At 43.3% G+C, this 18112-nt stretch overlaps 2 protein-coding genes across 4 annotated transcripts in view; one reads left to right on the top strand and one right to left on the bottom strand.

The window, feature by feature from the left end:
* Positions 1–18112, bottom strand: part of PSIP1 (PC4 and SFRS1 interacting protein 1) — a 48204-nt gene that overhangs the window by 28690 nt on the left and 1402 nt on the right. The window contains exons 1-4 of one of the 3 annotated variants that reach the window (XM_015425410.1): positions 11391–11717; positions 10607–10738; positions 6278–6354; positions 226–364 (exon numbers count right to left, since the gene is read on the bottom strand). In XM_015425410.1, the coding sequence (XP_015280896.1) occupies positions 226–364; positions 6278–6354; positions 10607–10678 (288 nt within the window). In that variant the 5' untranslated portion in view covers positions 10679–10738; positions 11391–11717. Of the gene's footprint in view, positions 1–225; positions 365–6277; positions 6355–10606; positions 10739–11092; positions 11176–11390; positions 11718–18112 lie in introns of those variants that run through there. The other 2 variants (XM_015425409.1, XM_015425411.1) reach the window with 2 other exon arrangements.
* The window catches only part of CCDC171 (coiled-coil domain containing 171), a 215457-nt gene continuing 212137 nt past the window's right edge, over positions 14793–18112 (top strand). Inside the window, exon 1 of the mRNA XM_015425408.1 lies at positions 14793–14898. Coding sequence (XP_015280894.1) covers positions 14793–14898 — 106 coding nt within the window. The remainder of the gene's footprint in view (positions 14899–18112) is intronic.

The following is an 18112-nucleotide window of genomic DNA, read 5'->3' on the forward strand; positions in this document are numbered from 1 at the left end:
GGACTGGTGTGTCATTATGCAGAAAGTTAACATAATGTTCATGTAGTTATAAGCAGAATTTGACCCACTAAGCTGTAGAAGAAGCTTTCTGAGAGCTGCAATTTTTATGACCTAGCATCTTAATTATATCAATGGTACAGAGGCTCTTAAGAAATCCTGAAGGCCAGAGAAATAGTGGAGGTATAGGATCAAGTTGTCAATGCTTCCAGACTGGAAAGAACTTACCTGCTGACTGGAAAACTTAACTTTGGGGTTGTTGTCAATTTCCCATAGTCCTTCATTAAAGCCTTTTCGCTTGTTTGGTTTCCCATACTTCTCTTTATTTTCAGCATAGGGGAATATATCTTTTGGTCCCAAAAATGCTCTACAAAGAAAGTGAAATATTTAGACATTGTATCTACACTTGGTGCATTGTACTAAACTATTTCTCATCACAGCTGCTAATTTGGAGAAGTATGCTTTAAATTTTATTCTTTTAGAACATCTCAGGGTCCCAGCAAGCATTTAGACAGAAGTGGCACAATGGACATTGTTTACTAGGATTTGCAAAAACTTTTGGGCAAATGCTTTAACAAATGCTTTTGATAAAACAGCAAGCATGAAGTGGCATCTTCTCATGGACTGGTAACTGGGTACCCTATATACACAAAGGTTGACCTCCCTATTTTTTTTACTTTTTAATATAATCAATTTAATAAGGTTGATCTCCCTAAATGATCAAGGTCAGGGATGAACAGCAATGTAGCCAGTCTTGCAAATTACACCAGGTCATTCAAGATAAGATTCAAACAGCCCACAAAACCCACCACAAAATCTCCACATACTGGACATTATAATGGCAGATGATATTCAACATGAAGGAAGTGATATACGTTAGAACAAAACCAATTCTGATTTCATAAATACGTAGGAGATTTTAAATGGCTTTATACAAGTAGCAAGAAGATTTTGAGAATGTAGGAAAAGTTCCTTTTCATTTATGAAACCTTTAAACTATGTCCTCCAACAATACTAGAGTAGTGAAAAAAATCCAAACCAGTGTTGGGAATCATTAGGAAAATGAATGCTAACACACAGTGAACAAACAAGAGTACTGCAAGGAATGGCTGGGTGAGAGGGAAGAACGTGAATATCCTCTCTAAAACTCAACCACCCCAAACACCCACCTGTTTTCCATCTTTTCCAATACTCCTCTGCCATTTTCCAGGGTCTTATTTTAGTTAATTTTCCAGGATTTTTAAAAAAAGTTTTGTTTATTTATAACATTTTCCTGTGTTCCTGGGGAGTCCCCCAAATAAACACCATGATGTTGTTTTTGAGTAGCTTTTTTTTTGCTTCAGTCATCCATGCAAAACCAGCCAATTCATTATTAAATACAGTTAGATCCCACTCTCACTAAACAGTCATATTGGAAAACTAGTAGTTATATCTTGGAAAAAATAGAGTGGGACAAGGCACAACAAAGAAACTAAATGAGGACAAAGGTAAAAAACCATTTTGTTATGAAGACAGGCTCTAATCCTGGCTTACAAATTTTGATTTTATTTTCTTTGGCTCTAACCCTCCACTCTTATTCTTGTTGGAAGGACTCAATGGGCATTATGGAAAGTCTGTTCCTCCAAGAATCCAGAATCCTTCTCCATGGTATCTGTCTGGGGCAGAGGAAAGCTGAGTCTAAGCAAGCATAACAATATTCATCATCATTAACATATATAATTCTCAACATAGCCCCCACCTGTGGATACTTAAATCCAGAGACTTAAAGCCATGAGTGGACATGACAGATTTTCCTACTGACCTGAGAAAAGCACCAGGTTTGAAGAAACATCTAAAACTAAACAAACAAACAAACTTTTTTTTTTGGGGGGGGGGAGCTAAACCTTTCTAAAATAATAAATAAATAAATAAATAAATGGAATGCCTGCAGCCTATTTGTACTGGTTTTTAAACTGTATAATATGTTTTTTAAATTATATAAATTGTGTTTTTTACTGCTGCAAGATTTTTTGCCTGTAAGCCGCCCTGAGCCCTACGGGGGAGGGCGGGATATAAATCTGACTAATAAATAAATAAATAAACAAATGCTCTCAGTGACCGTTGCTAGGCAACCACAACAGTACAGCCCCCATTCAAACCTTGGTTTCTATCAGTAAAAGGCAGGGAGAGAGAATAAGGCCCTTTCTGGGGATGTTTTGGCTTTTGAGAGAGAAAGCTCATCAGAGCAAGGTCAGGCAGCAACCACCAGAGGACTCAATACCACCTGGCTTGCATAATTCACCCAGGCTTGGCTGCTTGCTACAGTTCAACAGCAGCCACCCCAAGAAAGCCAGTGGGTAGCAGTTACCCATGGATCTCATGGATTGCTGCCTCAGCGTGGCAAGGGGGCTTGCGTGGTTCGATGAGGCTGCAGGCTATATCATGGAGGGCCAACCAGGACAGCCACAGTGGAGAACTCAGACCAAATGTGATCCACTGGAGAAGGAAATGGCAACCCACTCCAGTACTTTTGCCAAAAAAAACCCATGGACAGTAACAAAAGGCTAAAAGATATGACACGCTGGAAGATGAGCCCCTCAGGTCAGAAGGTTTCCAATATGCTACTGAGGAAGAGCAGAGGGCAAGTACAAGTAACCCCAGAAAGAATGAAGTGTCTGATGCAAAGAAATGCAAGAAAGCAAAGTGGCTGTCTGATGAGGCTTTACAAATAGCAGAGCAAAGAAGGAAGGCAAAAGGCAAAGGTGAAAAGGAAAGATTTACCCAACTGAATACAGATGTCCAGAGAACAGCAAGGAGAGAAAAGGAGGCCTTCCTGATGAACAATGCAAATAGAGAAAAACAACAGAGTAGGAAGGACTAGAGCTCTCTTCAAGAAAACTGAAGACATCAAGGGAACGTTACATGCAAAGCTGGCCATGATAAAGGACAAAAATGGCAGGGACCTAACAGAAGCAGAAGAAATTAGGAAGAGGTGGCAAAAGTACACAAAGAACTATACCAGGATGACAACCACGGCGGTGTGATCGCTGACTTCGAGCCAGACATCTTAGACTGTGAAGTCAAATGGACCTTAGAAAGCATTACTAACAACAAAGCTAGCAGAGGGGATGGTATCCCAGCTGAGCTATTGAAAGGCCTAAAAGATGATGCTTTTAAAATGCTGCATTCCATATGCCAGCAAATTTGGAAAATGCAACAGTGGCCACAGAATTGGAAAAGGTCAGTTTACATTCCAATCCCAAAGAAGGGCAATGCCAAGGAATGTTCACGCTATTGCACAATTGCACTCATTTATTTCACACGCTAGCAAGGTCATGCTCAAGATCCTACAAGCTAGACTCCAGCAGTACACGGATAGAGAACTGCCAGAAATACAAGCTGGGTTTCGAAGAGGTAGAGGAACATGAGGTCAGATGGCCAACATTCGCTAGATTATGGAGAAAGCAAGGGAGTACCAGAAAAACATCTACTCAATGCAAAAGCCTTTGATTGTGTGGACCACAACAAACTGTGGTCAAGAAGGGACAGTTACAACCCGACATGGAACAACTGATTGGTTTAGCATAGGAAAAGGAGTACACCAACAGACACGGATTGTTACTTACACAAAAACTCCAATCACCATCCTCGGCAAAAAAGAGGCATAATCAAAACATTAGTAGACTGCGCAAGATGGATATGTGAACCACACTTTCTCAACAATGAACTAAATCATCTAAACCACTCACTTCAAGCAAACGGCTACTCCAAGAATGAAATCAGAAGAGCGATTAAATCAAAGGTAAAACAAACAACTGAGGAAAAAGTCTCCCACAGGAAAAGTGTTTTTGCCATATATCAAAGGAATCACTGATCAGATGGGAAAACCTATGAAAAAACACAATCCACAAACAGTATTCAGACCCACCAGAAAAATACAACAGATGCTACAACTGGCAAAAGACAGAAGAGATACCCTCACTTCTGCAGGAGTATATCACATACTATGCAGTTGTGGGCAGGTTTACATCAGGACCACACAGTGAAGCATTCAGAGAAGAATAAAAGAACATGAAAGACACTGCACACTGGGCCAACCTGAAAAATCAGCAGTGGCTGAACATAGCCTAACTCAAACAGGACACAGTATCTTATTCCAAGACATTGAAAGGCTGGACAACACATCAAATTACCATGTCAGATTACACAGGGAAGCCACTGAAATTCATAAACCAAACACAATTTCAACAGGAAAGAAGAGAGTTTAAAAATAAATAGGGCATGGTTTCCTGTCCTGAAAAACACAAAATGCTCTACATCTTACATTAGGACTACAGATAAGATTAGAATTTCAACAGTCAAACCATATGCAAAAGAACCTCTTCAGGAAAGCTCCTTTATTAGCATGTCACAGCCTGGGGAACTCCTACAAGATAATGACTCAGCCCTACCCCACCTTCCTGAATAGATATAAATTACCTACATACCATTTTTCTTCTCACAGAGAGTACTTGACACAGAGAGTACTCCATCTTTCTGTGTTATACTTCTGAGAATGCCAGTCACAGCTGCTGGCGAAACATCAGGTCCTACAATGCAAAGACCACGGCCATACAGCCTGGAAAATGTACAACAACTAAGATGCAATTCTGCCATATACCCTTCAAGTTACCCTTTCTCGTTCACCATCCATGATGCATGCTCTCTCTTTCCTTTCACCCATATCTTTTATGGCCCGTTAGCTTAACAGAAGAAAGGGGAACTAGCATGAGAGGCAGCACATTTGCTTCTCTTGCAACTTTCATCTCAAGGACCATATCTCTATTACCAGCCACTTTAATGCCCTTGCCTTTTAAATGTCAACAGCCCTGACTTAGGGCAAATCATGTTAGATTCCTATTATGACAGGTTTCAATATATTACCGAGCCCTGGAGTCCACAGCCCTACTTTTGATGGCCAGGAGCAGTCCCGTAGCCAGAAAATTCTCAGGGAGGGGCGCTGGGGGAACTAGTGGGGTGTGACATCACAAAATTAAAAATAAATAAAAAATAAAATAAATGCACCAAATTTCCAGCAGAAACTTCACTCTCACTCCAGAAGGCTGTTTCCACATAGGAGAAGCCGTCCCCTAATCTAGAAGCCTGCTACTGTTTCCTCCAGCATCCCCCTCCGGCTGCGTCCCAACCACTGCTCCATGCAGCAGGAGCAGCAGAAGCACCAAGGCAGCTCACACCCCTCCCCCCCCCGCAGCGAGGCAAGAGAAGGCGTATGTTCTTCTCCATCAGTCTGGCCAGGGAATGTTGCATCCTTCCTCCTGCCTCTCCCCTGCAGCTAGCCAGCCAGCCAGCCCTTCCTCCTGAGTTCAGACTGAACTGGTGCCGGGAGGAAGCCTGACCAGAACGACGAAACAGCTGCAGCGTCCCTTGCTGCCGCCATAGTGCTCGTCAAGAAATATCAAGTGAGGGAACAAAGGAGGTGTCCATTCCTTTCCGTTCACCTGAGGTGGAGGCTGCCGAGGGGGAAGGGGTTCCAGCAGCCACTTCTTCCCTATCCTCTGTGGCTCACATGCCTGGGCTGGAGCAGGTGCAGTAAGGCCACCACTGCCCAGCTGAGTCTACTGGCTGCGAGCTTGCTGCTGGAGCAGTGCTGGGGTTAATTATTTACAAATAAATTAGCCTGATATAAATTTGTGGGGTGTGCATGTAAATTAAGGGGGCGTGGCCTCAAAATGCCCCACCTTGATTATTGGCCTGCCAGGAGCCCATTACCATGCATTTTCACCTTCTTCCATTGCCTATCGCCATCTCTGAGGCATGAACTGTTTCGTAGTAAGGCTTTACCACCACATTTGCCAAACAATACAGGGCCACAAATTGGGATCTGCACCTAGGAAGCAGAGTCTGAATATCTGATAATAGGTCAGGTCAACCTACTTAGTTAATTAGTTTATACCACACCTTTCTCCGCAATGGGGACCCAAGGTGGCTTATGTCATTCTCCTCTCCTCCTCCATTTTATCCTCACAACAACCCTGTAAGGCTGAGAGAAACTAGCCCAAGGTCACAAGTGGGGATTCAAACCTGAGTCTTCCAAATACTAGTCCAACACTCTTAACCACTACACCACACGGGATCTCTGGTTCAACCTCATGTAATAATTCCATTAATATAGGTGTATACTTCAAAATGAAGATCAGAAGCGGCAAAAGGCTGTTAGTGCAATCTTTAATTTTACAAAGTTTATTTTAATTTTATATTGGCTTTAACAAAGCCAATATAGCTGTGAATTTACATGACTTACGTTTCATGAGTGCCAAAAAAGAATATAGGCATTTTATTGGTAGGTGGCTTAACTGCTCCATCAGGAACTTCATCCACCTAAGGACAGAAAAACAAATTTAAACAAACAAAAGAACTTAAAGCTGTGCTAGTTACACAAAATACTTTACACAAGCACTATGAAGATAAAGACATTTTATTTCAATATACTTAGTATAATGAGTCTTAGAGAAACAGCACTTGGGAAAAGAGTGATTAGAGCTTGAATCTAAGAGATTCATTTCCTGGAAAGTGTGCGGAGAATGAAACCTTAAGAAATCATGTATAGGATTGGGTATTAGTGCTTATCTGTATACGTATGAATGGTTTTGTGTAAAGATATCTACACAGATTCTGATGATTTATAGATTAAAAACACATAAAATCATTTGTTAACATATTATTGGATACATCTACTCGATATGATAAAAACTGTACATCTAGCCAAAATCAGGATCATAGGCCCTAATGATTTTTACATATACAACACCTCAGAACATGCCTCACACTTATCTCTGACACTATCATAAACATTCCACAGACTCCTGCAACAACTCCAGCCACAGAGAGCTCCATATCGTCAAGATTTTTTACATACAGAATGCAGATTTAACCACAGTTAAAACCTGATTAGAGGAAAACTGTCATTTTTTAAAAAAAGGAACCATCATATCATGGAACAGCTGTAGTGCAAAATCTCACATGTGAAGCATGTGTACTTACAACTTTCATGAGTGAATCCTACAAATCACCCTTAAGAATAAAGTTTATATCGATATTATTTTACTTCATTTTGAAAATCATGCAGATTGAGCTAGTATTGCACTAGCATAAATATCTAGCTTCCATGGCATCCAAGAACTACGCCATAGACATTTCAGGATCATTTTCATTTTTTACATATGGATTCTCTAACTCCTCATTTCATTGCATCTATTACAATGACCTGTATTTATCATACCTGGAAAAAATGAAACATGTCGCCTGCTAATGACACTGAATGTGTAACAGGTGCCTGACAAAGCATTTGACTGAAGACTAATTAACAACAGTGACATTTACCACATGGATCATTTGTTCCAGATTCAGCACTGCTGGGGAAAATACTTACTTAAAAAAACCCCAATAGGAATTCAAAGAACCTGGAGCACAGATTTTTCTATAATGTTTTCAATTGCTGATTTTAAAGACACATGTACCTGAAAAGCCCCATTGTTGTGAGGGAATGGCTGCTGCTAGGGGACTGGGACAAGGAAGCCTACTGTACTGAGGTCAGTTGCTACTGCTTTGTATCTACAGCAGCAGCAAGAAGTCTGTCTTTCTGCTGCATATTCATTCAAAATATCCTTTATGTTTTAACAGATTATGCTCGTGATTTAAACAGATTGGATGCCATATCGAAACTATTATTTTGAAGCTCAAACACAAATGTTGCATATAAGATTAGGTATACTATATATGCAAATAATGCTCTCACAGGGCTTGGATAGCACACCGTTCCTTGCTTACTACTGTCCTGTAACCTGAAACAGTACCCACCTACAAGAATGGGCCATCTAACAAAGCCACAAACCCAGGAAGCAGGTGTTGCAACAAACTTAAGACGACAATGTTGTCCTTATTTACACTCATGTAGTACAATCACATGACCTAATATCAGAACAAAGTTTGAGTACAGTGTGCATGCTCATAAAAGCTTATACCTTGGATAAAACTTTGTTGGTCTTAAAAGGTGCCACTAGACTCGAACTTTGTTCTGCTGATTCAGACCAACAAGGCTACCCACCTGAATCTATGACCTAATATTGTAAGCTATACCATCTTGGGCTCATTTATTTACTCACCCTTCAATGTAAAATATGCTGTCATGTGTCAGCACTTCTATTCTGTACATTGGACAAATATGTGAATCCAATGCAAAATAATAGATGGAAACATGACATTAAAAATGCAGTTGGTGAACCATTTTAATTTTCCAGGGTACTCTGCTACTGATTTAAAATTCACAGTTCTTCTATGAAAAACTTCAAATGGGAAATCCAATGCAAAAATTCAGAATCAGAATTTATCAAGATGTTCAACACCACACCATCCTCCCTGAGGTCAACAAGGATTTGGGAATTCTCATTCATTATTGGTGCAAATATATTGCACATTACCCCCGTTACAGTTGTTATAATTAGTTTAATCACACCTTTAATGTCAGTTGGGAGTAGTCCTCAACCACTGAGTAGCCTGATTACTCTTGTTGATTACAGCCTTTAACATTAATTCATCATCCTTATGGATGCACATGTAGACTCCAGTTTTATTTTGCTGCTACAGACCAACAAAGTTGCCTATCTGTATATACAAATGATTAGCTACCAGAATTAAAAAATATAAGCCAATGGAGGATCAAACAAGTTGCTAACTCTGGGATCTTTCCTCCCTATAACTGAATTAGGTTTTCATGGAATAAAGCAGTGTTTCATTATGGAACTTCACTTTTACAGCCAGCATGATGCACTTTGGCACTGGAAGCAGAAAATCGAAACCTAAGGCCCCCTATTTACCAAAGCAAATAAAAAAGCTAAACAATTTGATAAACTGTTGTCTCTTTAATAGTGTTAAAGTTGCTGGGGGGGAGCTGCCTCAATCTCCCCAATACCAATCCTGTATAAATTATCAAATTTTGGAACAGCATATATATACAAATAAATAAAAACTTTATGGCTAGTGAGTTCAGAACATCGTTCACTAAAATGGGACTAAGTCTAAACAATAAGGTTTATTAAATATCATTACAGTGTTTGGTACTTTGAAACCAAAGAAGGCAGACTAATAACACTACTGTCAAAATGAGGAAATCATTGCCTAGTTGTTTTGCCACTGTTGCAACTGACTAAAAGGAGACAGTACTTTGCCTCTTCCAGAATTTGTTACAGCTAGGGAGCAGTCCCAGTACTTTATTCTGCATTAGTTATTTCCTAGTTACTGCTGCCCAAGATGAGTTAACTTTATGTCAAAGAAGTATTTTGATATTTTGTTTCGCATTTTATAACTGCTTTATTTCCAGTAACCAGCATCATGCTTACAGTTAACTACAAGCAAACTGGAGAAAACTACAGTTAAAAATTAAGAAAAAACTGTGGCACAGAGCTTTAAAAACTTACAATTTTGTGCTAAAATAGCACCAGAATTATACAATTGGAAAATACTAATGTTAATGCTTTTATTGCATAAGGAAACCATGCAAAACTATGAGATTTCATAGTCCAAATGTTTTACACCACATCAATGAATGTGTTTTACACCAAGAAGATGATCCATAGGTCAAATGTGTTCTACAACACAACAGATGCTTGATCAGTGATTTTTGTGGTCATGTCAGATAATAGTTGTGGTTTCCAAGATACAGGCTGGAAAAACTCCCAAGGATACATGATGACTTCCACAATGAAATACTAAAAATTTTGCTGCTTATGGACAAACAAACATGAGAAGCTTAGGTATGTATGGAGACTTAGTACAGAAGAATCAGGAGAGAAAAACATATACACTTTGAAACACCGGAGCATCCTTTACTCTTAAACTGTAATCTACAAAGAATGTAAAATGTGATTACAAGGTGGGTGTATAAAATTATGATAATCTATGCTCTGATCTAAATTTGTGTGCCATTATATGATCACCTTTTTAAAATCCTGTAGTTAAGAGTAACTATTTGTAATAGAATGAATTTATATGGGTTTGGATAAAAGTTAATCTGCCATACTGTATATATAATCATCTAATTTTTTAATTTCCTAGTTGGCAACGGTTAGGCCTCTTATAATTTAAAAACATTTCCAACATTCCTCTAGCCTCTGAATTTACAGCAATGCAGGTTTGTCATCAACAACTCCCTTGATTTTGGCAAAAGTTTGAGGCCTCTTGTACTAAATATTAAAAAGCACTATGTAACAATGAACACAAGCACTGGAGAGAGGTGGCTGCTTGCTTGTGAGAAGTGATAAAAAACCAACCCTACTAAAATATCAAAAAGGCAAAAACGCCTAGGTGGGCATCCATACAGGGATTTAGAAGTCATTTTCACCAGCACAAACACGCCCCTCTCTCTTTGCTGGCCTGAATTAAGAACCAAAATACAAGCTGGAGATCAAGAGCTGGGCCACTTCCGAAGGCCGTTCCTGTTAAGAAAAGGGGGCAAAAGAGGTTTCAGGAGGATGCCACAAAAGGCTGGCTTCCAGGCGCAGAGAAAATGTGTGTCTCTGTAAAAACAAGGCAAAGCAGACCGCAGGGTAGGTGAAGGCAGGAGGTAGAGCCTTACCCGGGCTGGCCAATGGGGATAGCCTTTCATCTTGGCGAAGATCAAGTCCCCGGGTTTGAAATCGCGGGTCATGTTGTTGCTGGCTGCGGAAGAACCGCTCGGAGCTCCTAAGCGTTGTTCTCAAGGCGAACTCTGAAAGGGGGAGGAAAGGGGGTGGGACATGGCAAGATCAGCAAACCGAAATATATGGATACCCCCCACACACGGATTTTCCTCCCCTTTTCCCTCATTCATCTCCTCCCCGTAGCGGGAACCCGCTCCACACCACCCCAACCGCCCCTTTCCCAGCACTGTCAGGAGGCCACCGCAGCAGTTCCCTCCCCGCTACCCGGACCCTTCGCCTCCCCCGTTTTGGCGGGAAGAAATTCTCCCTTCACTGGCTCGCCGCCGCGATGAGCTCAAGTCACCCCTCTCCCTTCCCCGCCATCCTCCCTTTCCCTCCATCAGCACCACCGCTGGGGCTCTCGCACCCCGAATCGCGCTTACCTGCCCCCTCCTGCGCGCGCACGACGGCGCGCGAGCCCCCCAAACCCCACAGCACAGCTGCCCGTTGCTCCCTCTCTCTCTCGCGCGCGCCTCCCTACTTCTTCTCCGCCCCCCCCCCTCCCCCCCCGTCGCCGCCTTTCGCAACAGCAAAACAGCGGCCGCTGCAGGCTAAAGAGGGCTCGCGCGTGAGTCTTCTCGCGCCAGCTGCCCAAAAAGCTCGCTCGCTACTCGCTCAAGGCGGGCACCAAAGAGATTCGCGGAAAGAGAGGAGGGCCCTCGCGCCAGCACACATACAGACCTTTCCAACGCGGGGTAATATATCTATATCTATATATCTTTTCGCCCCCGCCTTCGTTTGTCTCCCGGTGCAGCGGATGCCAAGGAGAGTTAGTGCACGAGGAGACCAGTACGCGAAGAGAGCTGCTGTAGTCCAGGGAAAAGCCTGCGACAGAAATTTCTTCCTCCCCCCGCTTTTGCACGGAGAATGGTTCGCTCCACCTTTCTGTTGCAGAGCTGTCGTAGGCCGTGAGGCAAACAAGTGGCTCCGTTGAAGGGGAAGAAGCGCTGTTCCTATTAGGAACGATTATTCATGTAGGAGGGAGTGACCTGCCCCTTCTTATATAACCTGCACGACCACCCATCCTGGGCGTGTGCGCATCTTGGGGCGGCCAGGGGGGGGGGGGGGGACACAAACACAAATGACTCACATATGGAAGCAAAGCACAGCAACCCCATTCTCTGCGTGTTTACTTAGAAGCCACTCCCACTCTGTTCAATGGCGCTTACTCCAAAGGAAAGGTGCATAGGATTCCAGCCACAATAGGGGAGGGCTGGTTTTGTTTTAATCAGAAGCCCTGTTGGCTGGCCTCTAGTTAAAACGGATCAAGCCGAGGATTGTGGTAAAACACTGGTTTGGCGTCACGAAGAGCTGGCAGTATAAAAGCAGATACTGATAAGATTTTAGAATAAGGTGGCCTCTCAACGTTGGTGTAGGCTTATCAGAATGTTACCCTTCCCATACCTTATGCTGTGGACTGCAGCCTTGAGCTGCCAATTTCAAAGAGCAATTGTTAACAAGTCTACTGAGAATCCTACTGAGGTTTATTATTGGACTTATTCCCAGGAAAGAATTAGGATTCACTGTGAAGGGCCTAAAAATGTAGCCCTAGCTTGAGTATAGGGCAAACATGCTGAGAAACTGAGTCTAGGGGGAGCAGATACAAAGGAAGCCCAGACTCCTGTACCTTTAATAAGGAAGAGGTAATGCTAGCAGCAGATGCAGTTTAGCATACTGGGGGGAGAACTGTTACACTTCCTGAAATGCCTTCTTTGTAAGTAGAGAAGATTCAGCAATCCTGAGTCCTATTTTCTGGTGTTTCTGTGGGAACATGGTTACTACTAATTTTGCTGTCATGTAGCAGTGGCACTTTTGTTTAGATTGTGTCTATGGCTCCAAATCTTACATTCCCCATGTCAAAGGCAGCTGGGACATGTACCTTTTTCTTGTTCTAAAATCATGGAACATAAGCTAGTGGCTATGAACCAATGATAACAAAACTGAACCTTTATGTGCAGTGTAAATGTCTCTCATAAATATCAGCTGCTGGGGACAAACTACAGGGAAAGGCCATCACTCTTATGCCCTGATTGTCAGGATCTAAAGGTAACTGGCTCCTTCTGGAGACGTAATGCTGAGCTGTATACTGCTTTGGGCATCATTGAATGAAGGTGTGATGAAATATACATTTAATAAATAAATCTACTTGTGTTTCTCCCTGATTAAAACATAATGATGTCAGTCAGTCCTGAGTGCCTGTGGTAACTGTTTAAATTTTCAGAGTGGCAGCTCTCTGCCTCTCCGTGTACAGGTGCTAATGTGCACTGTATTAAACTGTGTGTGTGTGCCCAAAAGGGGGGGGGGGGGTTGTCTGAGTAGCATACAAAGAGGTGCAGCTGCTTCACATAAGGTCTGATCACGGGCAAGGAGCTGGCATGTATACACATTTTAAATGGCTATTATGCATCCTCAGTGGTTATGTGCCTTTTCCTCCAAACCTATGTTTCATGCAGGATGGCGCAGTCATATTTCTAGAAAGAGAGCTGGTACGGTTAGGAATCAAACCTGCCTGGAAGCCTACTTGTCCAAGCCAGAAGTTACTCTGTTACTCATATAATAGGGAGTTTCATTCTGTATTCACATGTGCCAGGTGAGAACACTGAAAACAGGTTTTAGAGCTGAGCCACTGCTCAAATTACTAGCTAGGTGCAGCCCTTTGTACTTTTCTGACCTTTGGGTTTTTAAAGAACATCATCATCACTATTGGTGGAGTCTGTAGGATGACAATCTGAATAAAGAAAACCATTTCCTAGCCTGGGACAGCTATTCTACAGATTCAAATGCAAATTAAAAACTGAATAAGTATAATGGTGCTCACTTTACAATTTCCCCTGGATGCTTTGCCTAGGGGCAAGAGCCCACTAATTTGAACTAAATAGTTCTAGAAAAGACAGCTGTTAATGTTGTCCCCATTAAGTTTTTTTTAAAAAATAATTCTGATGTAGCCAGGTTTCCCATACCAATTGTGCTACCGCCTTGCTGGGGGGGGGGGGTTGACAGTGCCATCCAGGTAGACACTGTTGCTGTCCTCAGCCAAACGCCTGGTGGAACATTTGCGCCTTACAGGTCCTGTGAAACTGTAACAAGTCCCGCAGGGCACGGATTTTACTCGGCAGAGAGTTCCATCAGGTTGGGGCCAGAGCACTAAAGGCCCTGGTCGAGGACAGCTGGATATCTCTTGGGCCAGGGACCACAAGCGAGTTCTTATCAGCTCCATACAATGCTCTTCAAGGGGTATACCAAGAGAGGCAGCCCCAAAGATACATGGGTCCCAGACCATTAAGGGGCTTAAAGGTAAGCACCAAAACCTTGAACTTGATCCGGTGCTCAACTGGTAACCAATGCAGCTCATACAGCACAGGTCAAATATGCACTGATTGGAGGGTCTCTGTGAGGACCCACACCACTGCATTCTTGACCTGCTGAAGCTTCTGGGTCAGTCTCAAGGGTAGGCCCACATGGAGTGAATTACAGTAATCCAGTCTGGAGCTGACCATTGCATGGATTATTGTGGCAAGGTCAGGGTAGGACAGGTAGGGAGCCAGTTGCCTGACCTGGCGTAGCTGGAAAAATGCCAGCCTGGCAACATTTGTAATCTGGGCCTCCATTGATAAGGAGGCATCCAGAATCACACCCAAGCTCTCAACAGCTGGTTCTGGCGTTAAGGGCATACTGTCAAGAGCTGGGAGTTGGGACCCCAATCCTGAATCCTCTCTGCCCAGCCACAGAATCTCCGTTTTAGCTGGATTCAGTCTCAGCCACCTCTGTTTCAACCATCTCACCATGGCCTAGTCCCTCAGCCAAAACAGTTGGGCAGCAACATCCAGCCAGCCACCCTTCAACAGATATAGCTGGGTGTCATCAGCATACTGATGGCACCCTAGCCCTAAACTCTGCAACAGTTAGGCAAGGGGGCACATGCAGATGTTAAACAACATCGGGGAGAGGATTGCTCCGAGGGACTCCACACACCAATGGGTGCCTGGGAGACACCCTCTCCCCTTGCGCCACTTTCTGTCTCTGACCTTGGAGAAATGAGGTAAGTCACTTCAAGACTACCCCATGAACTCCTATGTCGGTAAGATGGTGGGTCAAAAGATTGTGATCAACCGTGTCAAATCCTGCTGTAAGATCAAGAAGCAGCAGCAACTCCGACTTGCCTCAATCCAATTGCCTGTGGAGATCATCTGTGAGGGTGACCAATGTCATCTCCGTCCCACAGCCAGGGTGGAAACCGGACTGGAATGGGTCCAGTGCCAATGTGTCATGCAGAAAAAGTAGCAGATCATCAGGCTATAGCAGTGGTGGCGAACCTATGGCACGGGTGCCAGAGGTGGCACTCAGAGCCCTCTCTGTGGGCACGCGTGCCATCGCCCCAGCCAGGCCCAGACCATCATTAAAGTGTCAAATTCTCTGCCAAATAATTTTAACTAAATGAAAGCATTTGGGATTGCTTTCCTTACTTTGTTTGGATCATCTTAAGTTAATGTATGAGTTGTTTTTTCTAAAGTAAAACCTCAGTATTCAGGTTAAATTGCCGTGTTGGCACTTTGCGATAAATAAGTGGTTTTTGGGTTGCAGTTTGGGCACTCGGTCTCTAAAAGGTTCACCATCACTGGGCTATAGCATCTTCAGCAGAGATACTCATTCAGTGGCTCGGGAGCCACCTGTGGCTGTTCTGAGCACCATTGCTCAATGTAGCACTTGAACCATGTTTCAGGAAGGTGGACAAGGCCATCTCCTAGTGTGGCTTGTGACTGCCAGGTGGTTCCCACTTTGAAACAGCCACTGCTGGAAGATGGGTGAGCTGCAGGCTGCAAACTAGGGGTGGAAGTAAAATGACCCGGAAAATCATGTAGATGCAGTCAAAGCTTTATATTTAATAGTTGCACCTCATATTATTGTATGTGTGTATTTGGAGGTGGTATACAAAACATACAGTAGTCATGTGGCTCTTTTGGTTGATGGTGATTGCAAATATGGCTCTCTGCAAGCCATGGAGTAAGGATCGCTGAACCATAGCATAATATGAACCAAAACACCACCTAAACACCCCCAAAACAGCAGCACTCAACTCAGTATTTCTCTATGAAGTCCTGAACAAATGCTTATGGAAAGTAATGGGATGGATGAGTGCCGATAAACTGATGGTGAGTCCAGAGCAGATGGAGGTGCTGCTGCTCAATAACCAAAAGCCACTTGAGGTCTGAGGAGCCAGCCTGTGTTAGAGGGGGTTGCACTCCTGAAGGAGAAGTTTCATAGTTTGGGGATGCTGTTGGATCTGGGCTTAAGGTGGGAGGCTCAGTTCTCCCCATTGGCACATTGGTGCCTTTCATCATATTTGGTTGATAGCTCACCTACAGTCATTCCTTGAAAATCATTATCTGGCTCCAAGGATCCATGGTCTGATCATATCCAGGTTAGATTTCTGTAATGTGCTTGAGTTGGGGCTACTTTTAGAAATGTTTCTATCCAGAAACTTCAGCTGCTCCAAAATGTGCCAGTGAGGCTGTTGTTGGGACTGGATACACTGTGAAAAGTACTGAGACTTACTAGTGATTTCAGCTCTCATACTTTACTTCAGGAAAGAACAAGACAACTTTTCCTGGTTCGCAGGCCGGCTTATATGTGCAACAATCCCACACCCAAAACTCCCCCCCACACACACACTAGTGATAGGCTATTTACAGTGGCCAAGAGTTCCATGGGCTCTCTGCCGGGAGCCTAGCCCTCTGATTGGCGCGGGCTAGGATCCGCTTGGGCCATTGTCTCTGGGAGCGAAGCTCAGAAGCTTCGCATGACCGCATGGAGACAGCCTCGCACACGGTCGGAGATGAATACATTACACACACTGCACCACTCCTGTGCTGACAGATCTGCACTGGCTCCCTGTTTGATTCCAGGCACAATTCCAATTATTGCTTCAACACTTTAACTTGAAGGACTGCCTTATTCCATACTGTGCGGCATACCAGTTGACCCTCCTCTCCAGCCTGTTCCTTAGGTTGAAGGCTTTATTATCTTTCAGGTACCAAGCCAAAATATTTCTCTGTACCCAGACCTTCAATTGAAGGACCATGCATCTTTTAAAGATGTTTTTATGACCTTCTTTTAGTTTGTGGTCTGTTATAAATACGGTACTATTTTATGTTCCTTGCTAAAATTGTCTTTTAATGCCACTGAATATTGTTCTTACGTTTTATTTCTCTTGCAGTCTTGCTGCTTGTTTTATTGCTGGTTCTAATGTTAATATTTTTATGCTGTTTCTTAACATTTTATTGGTTCAACCTTGAGCAGGTCTTTGGAGGGGCAGTACATACATTTTCTAAATAAATTTTAAAAATGAATACTTACAGACATGAGTGATCAAAGGCCATCACATACTGTACTGCTGTTAAATATCCTAGTTAACCTCTTGTTTCATACCATCTTGCTCTGTTCAGTAATTCATATTCAGGGTCTCCTGAATAAGACTCTGCTTCTATTTACAGCAGTTACTCCCAAACTTCATAGACTGCCTCAGTTCTTCAATTCCATACATGCATTCATGGGATTATTGACCCAGGAAACAAGTTATGCTCAGTTGTTAAAAGCTAGCAACATAACTTCTTTGATACTTCCCCAGTTAGAATGGAGGATGTATCATCTTGCCAATCATCATGTAGAAGAACTCTGCTGGATCAGACCCATGGTCCATCTAGTTCAGCATCCTGTCTCACACAGTGGCCAACCAGTTCCTCTGAAGATCTAACAACAACTTCTGGTTGATGGCAGCATGCTTGCGGACTCACCTCCTGGTCCTCCCGGAGGTGTCTCCGTGCTCCGGCGGAAGGAGGGGGCGAGCAGGCTCGTAACCCCCCCCAGGGGCCCGGCGAAGGGGCCCTGGCCAAGAAGCGCTGAGGGGGTAGCCTCTTCGATGGTGGAATGCCAGAGAATTGAGGCTCCCCTTTGCTCCAGTGGTTCTTCCAGCTGAGAGACCGAATGGTACAAGTGAAACTAACCAGGTCAAGTGCAGGAGATCGGGCGTGAAAAATGATGAAAGAAGCATGGTCGGAAGGCCAACTATGAACGTGAGTCAACTGGGAAACGATTTTTTAAAGAAAAGATGCTCCCTGCCCTACTCCGTGGAACGGGAAAAGCGAGCGGGGGGGGGGGAACGCCTCCCATGCGCATAAACTGTTGAGAGGGGGGGGAGCAGAAGAGAAATGTGATTAAATTGCCCAGAAGTACTTGCCCAATCGAGCTAAGCAGTCAAGCGCATATTCAGAGACTTTTAAAAACTTTCCAAAAGTAAACAAACAGCAAAAAGATGGCGGGGAAGAGGGACAAAGACAAAGAAAGACTTTTGAAGAGTCCCCTAAGCCGGAAACGACCAGTGAGATGGCAAAGGCTATAGCTGAGTT

The sequence above is a fragment of the Gekko japonicus genome, unplaced genomic scaffold, assembly GCF_001447785.1.
Source record: "Gekko japonicus isolate JY-2015 unplaced genomic scaffold, Gekko_japonicus_V1.1 scaffold191, whole genome shotgun sequence".
Taxonomy (NCBI): domain Eukaryota; kingdom Metazoa; phylum Chordata; class Lepidosauria; order Squamata; family Gekkonidae; genus Gekko; species Gekko japonicus.